At 46.3% G+C, this 7,916-nt stretch overlaps 1 protein-coding gene across 2 annotated transcripts; it reads right to left on the reverse strand.

Annotated features, from left to right (window-relative positions):
• Positions 1–2,582: 2,582 nt before the first annotated feature.
• On the reverse strand, positions 2,583–7,689 carry KLF4 (KLF transcription factor 4). Of its 2 annotated transcripts, XM_050948278.1 has the most exons (5): positions 7,338–7,689; positions 7,099–7,216; positions 5,593–6,493; positions 5,332–5,496; positions 2,583–3,625 (listed from the first exon to the last, which is right to left on the reverse strand). In XM_050948278.1, the coding sequence occupies exons 1-5, from the start codon at positions 7,340–7,342 to the stop codon at positions 3,450–3,452; spliced, it is 1,365 nt and encodes a 454-aa protein (XP_050804235.1). In that variant the 5' UTR covers positions 7,343–7,689; the 3' UTR covers positions 2,583–3,449. The 2 variants fall into 2 exon arrangements, with proteins under 2 accessions (XP_050804235.1, XP_050804234.1); XM_050948277.1 differs by having other exon boundaries at positions 5,332–6,493.
• Positions 7,690–7,916: the final 227 nt, after the last annotated feature.

Genomic DNA, 7,916 nt, shown 5'->3' on the forward strand with positions numbered 1-7,916 from the left:
GTTAAACACACCTCCAGGAGGCAAGACAATGGAACAGGTGGTGAACTGAGCTTGCTATTTTTAGCTATACCTGACTATCAAAGTACAACTGGCAGAATTGCTTGTTTCAGTCTCTCTCAGGAGCCCTCCTAAAGAGCAAGGCTGAGAGACATGGGCTTTGCCCTGGCCGGTGAAGAATTGTGGGCTGGCCCAGCCTCCATACGTATATGCAATATCAGTTGGGATCATTTTAAAAGTATTTTTTAAAATACTTCACTAAGCTGCTTCCATCTGTATTAGCTTTTGAATGAAAGTCAGAATATAAAAGTGAGAGGCAGCCTGTGGTAGGAAACAATTTTGGATGGGGAAGGGAGAGAATGAAATCCTGTTTTCAGAACATTGTTTGAGCAACTACGAAGTTCAGGCCTGTGAAAGCAAAGAAAAAAAAATAAAGTTCACTTTAATAACCCTGTGTCTCCAAATGTTCAGGCATCTATTATTTTTTATAAAGTGCTTACACATTGTTATGACAGTGCTCTTGAAACTCAAAACAGGTATAAGATTTATCCAATGACCAAGTTTTTCTAGAGCTAGATTTTAATGGACTGAATGAGGATATACTTGATTCGGAAGATGAACAGGGTCTCTGATTCACAGTCAAGGTATCTGTACATACATGTTACCGACAGAGTTGCAAATATGCTTCTGCTACATTGGGAGGTGCATAGCACAAACACAGGAAAGCTTGGCAGGTTCACACAACAGGTCAAACAGTTTTCCACTTTTGACATTTCATAATCCCTCCATGGCAGCATCAATATTTGAAGCAATGCAACATAAAAGGTCAAAAACAATTACTACTTTAAATATTTTAAACTTTAAAAATCCTGCTGATCAAAACGTGACTCCTAACTTTATCAAATAGACAAAGCTAAATTTATTTGCAAATAAAAAAGGATTCTCTCCCCCCCCACCCCACTTCATTCCCCGTTACCTGTATGCCAAACAAGTCAAGGCACCTTTCAACTGAACAAGAATGTATATAATCAGAAAGGCATGGACTTCATCACAGAGAAAAAACACATCAAAATGTGAAATCCAATAGCATTCTTGAGACGGATTTGAAAAAAAAAAAATCAAGTAGATGTTACCACTTGTTTTGACAAACTTCAAAATATAAACTGACTTTATCAGTAATACTTATTTTCCATATTCTACTTTATTTATTCTGATATATGTATAGGCAAAATACCTAGATGACATTTTTAAACCAGTGCAAGACAATTTGTTTCTTCTTTTTACAGTAAGTCCCAATTTTGGGCCTGATCTTGCTAACACTGATCACAAGTCAGTCTATGTATTTATACCACATCAACCACAAAGGGGCCTTGAGCCATCAGGGCCCTTACATGCTACTGCAATAAAAACAATTACCTTATTCATGCAACTGGTTCCATTTACTTCAATAAAGTGAGAAAGTTACAAGAGTATGTTGAAGTGTTTTCCGGATCAAGCACTTCAGTTGTAACCACTGACTTAGATTCTGAAGATTTGTTGAATATTAATGTATAGCATTCACAGCTTGTTGAATTCAGTGCAGAAGAATCAATATGGCTTAACTGAGCTTCTTGTTAGCAACTTGGGCCATGCACACCTGTATTCCCTGAACACTCACAATTGTCACATCACTGGGAATTTTCAGTGCACATGAAATTCTACTCCTCCATGTAATGCCAAGAAGTTACATACACGATGCCAAGTTTATTACTAGCATATAGCTGATTTTTTCAAGATATTACTCTAATTTCTCAGCAGTATGAAAAGATTAACAGTGTAAACGTAACAGCTTATGTATCAGAGGGGTAGCCGGGTTAGTCTGGATCTGTAAAAGCAGCAAAGAATCCTGTGGCACCTTATAGACTAATAGACGTTTTGGAGCATGAGCTTTCGTGGGTGAATACCCACTTCTTCAGAAGAAGTGGGTATTCACCCACGAAAGCTCATGCTCCAAAACGTCTGTTAGTCTATAAGGTGCCACAGGATTCTTTGCTGCTTTTACAGCTTATGTATGTGACTTTACAGGAACAGAAGCTGAAAACTCAAACTGTAAAAGTTGCAGATCAGGTAGTCATATGGGTGTTGCACTCGAGACACACAAACACTAAATTTGCTCAGTACAAAAGCATGGAAAGACTTCCAGTTTGAGGATTAAGGGTTTTTTATTTTAATGCTTCTAAGTCTCAGACAGACATTTCAGTTGGTTACACTCTAACCATGAGTAATTCAGAAGACCTTAGTTTAAAACTGGAAAGTGTGCTTCTCTGGTGCAGAGGAGAGAGGTGAGCAAGGACTCACTATTCAGAACAACCAGTTTTCAGTGCATTTTTCCCCAAAGACAAAGCTTTATAGCAGTACTGGAAATGTACGAGCCTAATCTTGTGGTCTTTGCCTATGAGCTTTGTCTGAGTAAAGGACTATGGTATTGAACCATTCATGAGTATTTAAAAGCAAGATTTCTTCAGACACAAATGCATAGAAAAAAAGTGGAAAAGCCATTCATATAAAATATTATAGGTTTATTTAAAACTTATTTTCAACTTGAATATGCAAAATATGAACTCCAACAAAATGTTCATTTTTACTTTGTAGTTTACAAATATACAAAATAGAAGTTTGTTTAAATTTATATTACATATTTATTATGTAAAGAACTATATAGAAAACATTTGTTCTGTTTAAGGCATATCTGGAAACAAAACCATTGTACAAATTATTGCACATTGAAACCACAGTGCATTACAGACTGTCTGCATAAAGTTTTTTTCTTAAGAAAAAAAAGAAAAGAAATAAATCAGGTTTATTTACCTGACTTAGGTCAATTGTAGATCGGAAGACAAAAATATTTCCTTGTCAGATATGCAGCAGTTTGAGAACTTTGGCCTCCTGTTTTTGGTACCTTTAGAACCAACAGTCACTAAGCACCATGAAATAGGCTTTTAAACAATTCTGTACCTGAATTTCTTCCTCCTCTTTTAACATAGTAATGGCTTTTAGAAGGAAAAAAAGACAAGATGACATTTACATCTCATATTGCATTGAAACAAGATTTAAGGGAATGTAATCTCCCTGTGTAATCTCCCCTCCCACCCAACAAGCAGTCTATTTAACCCTGATATCCTTGACTTCCAGTCACTCCTTGGCATTTTGTAGTCCAGAAATATTCAAGTTGGATTTAGAAATGGAATGATAGAAGATCCAGTCATTGACCCCAATGTTTTTCTTTAATTTATAATTAAAAAAAGAAGAATTCCAACATTTGCATTTGATTATCTATTTATTTCCAGTCTTTGGAAGACTTCACTATGATTCCATGTAGTGCTTTAGCTGGGCTCCACCCTCTTGCGGAAGACAGTCTGTGCTGTAAATACTGAATCTCTTATGGCAGTATGGGAAAGATCCACTGTTTCTGATTAAAAGTGCCTCTTCATATGTAAGGCTAGGTGATCTGACCTGGAAAATGCTCTGTCACATCTCTGACATTGAAAAGGGCGGTGGCCGGTGTGTTTCCTGTAGTGACGGGTAAGTTCATCGGAGCGGGCAAATTTCCATCCACAGCCCTCCCAGTCACAGTGGTATGGTTTTTCGCCTTCAAAAATAATAATAAAATCACGTCAATGAAGTCCATATTTGTCTGTAGTCGTGCACATACTTTAGTATGTTCCAGCCTTCTATTAATATAAACATACAGGAAAAGCAACATTTTCATTAAAGAAAATAAGATCAATAAGGCTTTTTGTGGTAATTTATATATAAATATTTAGCTACAAAGATGCTAAAATCAGACAAAGGGCAAAAACCTATTCTTTGCATGACCGTTTGATTAAATGTCTTATAAGAACCTTTTTATTGAAACCTTAAGTACAACACTTATTTTTTCCAGACTTTATCTTATATGCAGGAATTTAGAATACAAAGCTCAGATAATGGTATCAATGCATATATGCAGTTTGCTGATTGAGGATTGTTAAACAAGTATCAACCAGAAACGGCTCAGAAGTAATGGATTTAGATTAGAGTAGATTTCAGAAATAAAGAATCTGCTGTAAACTTCATTAGATCAACTTTATTAAAAAAAATTAGAGGGCTCAATCTCATGGCCTTTTAAGCAAAGCTCCTATTGATTTCAGTGGGAACTTTACTTAAAAGATTATAGACTCATCACATTAGCATTCTGGAAAGCATCTATCCAATCTGAAAATACCAGAAAAACTGTTAGCCATTTCTCTGGAGAAATTCAAAACCCAGTCCTGCTCACGCGGACATTAGCTGGGACAGGATAAGGATCAGTTTCCACTCAACTCTGAGATGTCCCTTAGCTCTTTCCTACCGCTTCTGCTCACAGAATAAATTTTTATTCAAATTCCTACAACTTCATTCAGGGATCCTGAATAATTCAAATCTAAGTTATACCGTGTGTTTAGAGAAGGTCAGAAGTAGTGACTATTATTTATCAGAAATACTTTCACCAACTTCATTACTGCAGTAAGCATTCTTCAATGGCAAAGTTAAATGATACCTGTGAGATCAAACTCAAATATTTATTATTTTACTTGTATTCCAACTGTAGTTGAGGAACCTTAAACTAGATTTCTTGCAGTGATAATAAAGTAGAAGAATAACTTTTAAAAGTAGACAAGTAGACTACAAATTTTATAGTGTCATTAACACAGAATTATCAAAATGTTCTCGGAAATGTTCACCTGCAAACAACAGCATTATCTTCCCTTGATTTCAGAACTGCGGTAACTAGGGCCATGCCAGTAATAGACTCTCTCCAGTTAGAAGAGCAAACCAGGACAAAAGAAAAAAGTTTTAAACCAGTAGCAAAGAAAGTAAAATCTAAAGAGATACCTGCAACATAGGTTCCTGTCATACAGCTGAGCCAGTGCTCTCTAGATCAACAAATTCAGCTTGACTTCCAACTACCTGCCAATTAACTAGCCACATAGCAATAGACATGCAAACAAACCTTGTGTCTGCAAAAACACCCTGCAATGTCTGAGTCATTTTGAGCCACGAAGTAATCTCCAACCCAGTAGGTAAAACCATAAATTGCATGTTTTTTTTTTAAACTGAGTAAAAAGTGGGATTATTTTTCCCCCACAAAAAATGCATCCTTTTATCTGATCAAAACATTTGGAGATTCAGCATTTTTGGATCAGCTGGATTTAATTACCTGAGCAGACTATACCTCCCTAAGGAGAGCCCAGAAAGGGGTCCATCTCCTTCATACACTTTGGTAACACTTAAACAGCATGGCATGCCAACAAAGCCTTATTGAATGGCCCTTACCTGTGTGAGTCCTAAGATGTGCCTTGAGATGAGAACTCTTGGTGTAGGTTTTGCCGCAGCCCGCATAGTCACAGGTATGCGTGGCGGTCCTTTTCCTGGGCCACGACCTACGTCCCCGCTTTGGCTTGCTTTCTTCTGGCAGACAGCTCCCAGGTGGCATCAGTTCTAAAGGTGAAGAGGGCGCAGTCAGCATCATCACCCCTTGTACCAAGCCAGGCACATTTAAAGACTCTCCTGAACTAGTTAGACACTTAGACTGACCTTGATACTGCAGTGCACTTGGCGGGAGCTGCTCTGGCAGGAAAGGAGGGTAGCCTGGGGCAGGGTGGTAGCCTGGGGGCAGTGAGAGGTGACTTAGCCCCTGGGAGGAAGGATGGCAGTCTCTGCTGTTCATCATCTCCTCTGGAGCCAAGGAGGGGTTAGTCCTGCTGGGCAGCGGCCTCCCCAGGGGGAACTCGTGCTGCTGGGCTCGCTGGCTAGCGCCTGGAGGAGGCTGGGCAATGGTGCAAGAAGGGGCTGCCTCCTGCTTGATTTTTTGGCACATCCTGGGGAGGGAGCCGTAAGGGGCCCCGGGGCTGTCCGTGCAGGCAGCAGCCGGGTTGCTCTTGCCGCTAACACTGATGTGGTTATATTCCCCCATGTTCACCGTGGCTTTCACAACAAATTTCCCATGCAGGCTGCCCAGAGGCGGCTGCTGCTGCTGCTGCATGTAAACCGGGTCCAAATCCGGCCTCATCAGCTCGGCTACAAATCCACCGGACGGGGACACGTCGTTGATGTCGGCCAGGTTGAAGGGGGCGGCGGGGGCAGGCTCCCGGGCGGCGCCGTACAGGAGGCCGGGCTCCCCCCTCTGCAGCGGGTAGGTGAAGTGGCAGGCGCTGGCGGCGGGCGCCGAGGGGCAGGCGCTGGCCGGGGGCGAGGCGGCGGACACCACCACGGCCGCGGCGGCCGCCGGCTCCTGGTGGATGAGCGAGTTGGAGAGGATGAAGTCGAAATCCAGCAGCTCGTTGAGCTCCTCCGCCTCCCTCCGGGCCATGAGCGCCGGGCTGGCCCCGCGGCTGCCGCTGCTCGCCTGGGTCTCCAGCTCGGCCGGCAGCTCGTAGGGCCGCCCCGTCAGCCCGGGCGGGAGCCGCTTGAGATGGGACAGCTCCTCCCTCCAGCGCTGCGGGCAGGAAGAGACACGGGCACCGGTCAGCACCGGGCTGGCCAGGCGGGCACCGCCGCCGCCTCTAGGGCTCCCCCCAGCATCGCACGGGGCCGGGCGCCCGCAGGAGACCCGCAGCCGGGCTCCGACACAGGCTGCCGCTACGTGCTGTGTGTAACCGCGGCCCCCCGCCCTAGTCCCAGCCACTGAACTCCGCGTCAGGGGATTAGGCAGCTCCGGCGCCCACGCCCAGGAGAGGCTGCCGGATCGCCGCCTGCTGCAGCCCGGCCAGCGCGGGGTGGGAGCGCCCCGGAGCGGTGCCCCCCCAAGAGCAGCCGAGTCGCATCTCCCTCAAGGGTTTGCAGCCGCACCAGGCACACGCCCCGTCCAGCGCGGCCACAGCCCAAAGGCAGCGGGGTGAAACTGACCAGCCAGAAAGGGGAACTGGAGCCCGCCTCAGCCTGCGGCTGGCACTGGCTGAGCACAGCCCAGCTCGGCCCCGGTCACTTTCGCCAGGTGGGGACGGGCAGCTCCCCTGCGCTACGATCCACGCACCGGGCCCTGACTTGCCCTCAGCCGCGGAGCACAGGGCTAGGCTGTGCAGGGTGGGGAGGGATACTCACATTGCTGGCACCTGCCTGCCTCAGGGCTTTCTCCCTGCCCGCCGTGTCCGCTGCGAAGGTCGCGATGGAGGGGAGCAGCGTGCCGCTGAGAGCCATGTCAAATTCGCCGGGTGGCTGCCTGCAGACAACACGAGGGAGAGAACAGACAGCGCTGTAACTCAGCCGCTGCTCGGAGACTCGGATCCACCCTGCTGTGCCACCGAGATCCATCAAATGCAAAGGGGGGACACACCACTCACCTCATTAAAGTGTCAGGGGCTGCTCGGTCTGGGAGCCCGACGGAGAGTCCAGCTTGGGGAGAGGCTCAAAGGGGGGGGAGGATACAAATGTTGCACCAAAAATATGAAAAAATTGCAAGACAAATATCCTTTAATTACAGATCAGACGGGACCCCCTCCGCAGCAGGCGGTGGCTCGGTGCTAGCAGCGGTCCCGCCGCGGCGCAGCAGCAGCAGCCGGGCAGCAGGAGGGGGGCGGCGCGAGACGGTTCCCGGGGATTCCCTGCTCGCGCCGCTGCCATGGGGGAGCCGCCGCTGCAGCGAGTTGGTGAGCGCGGGGGGGCGGTGTCCTGGCGGGCGGGGCTCTCCCCGGCGCGCGGACACGGTCCGTTCGGAACTGTCACGCCGCGCGGCCGGGCCGCCCCACTTATAACTTCATCGCCCTCTGCCCCCCGCCCCACCAGCCTGGTCACCCGGGCTCCGCCCACCGTCGCCGCGGCAACCACCAAAACAAACTTTCTCGGAACACGTGGGGAGGAAGGGGGGAAGGGATGGGCCGTGACGCAGGCAAAGCAGCTGGCTGGCAGCGCGCGGCATTGAC

Source organism: Gopherus flavomarginatus, chromosome 3, assembly GCF_025201925.1.
Source record: "Gopherus flavomarginatus isolate rGopFla2 chromosome 3, rGopFla2.mat.asm, whole genome shotgun sequence".
Classification (NCBI taxonomy): Eukaryota; Metazoa; Chordata; order Testudines; family Testudinidae; genus Gopherus; species Gopherus flavomarginatus.

What these genes read in the sequence shown, in the direction of transcription:
- KLF4 (XM_050948277.1), bottom strand. An exon ending in GGCAGGCAGGTGCCAGCAAT is followed by an intron (nt 6,494 to 7,098) that starts GTGAGTATCCCT and finishes TCCTGCCCGCAG; the next exon opens with CGCTGGAGGGAGGAGCTGTC. An exon ending in ACATCTTAGGACTCACACAG is followed by an intron (nt 3,626 to 5,331) that starts GTAAGGGCCATT and finishes TTATTTTTGAAG; the next exon opens with GCGAAAAACCATACCACTGT.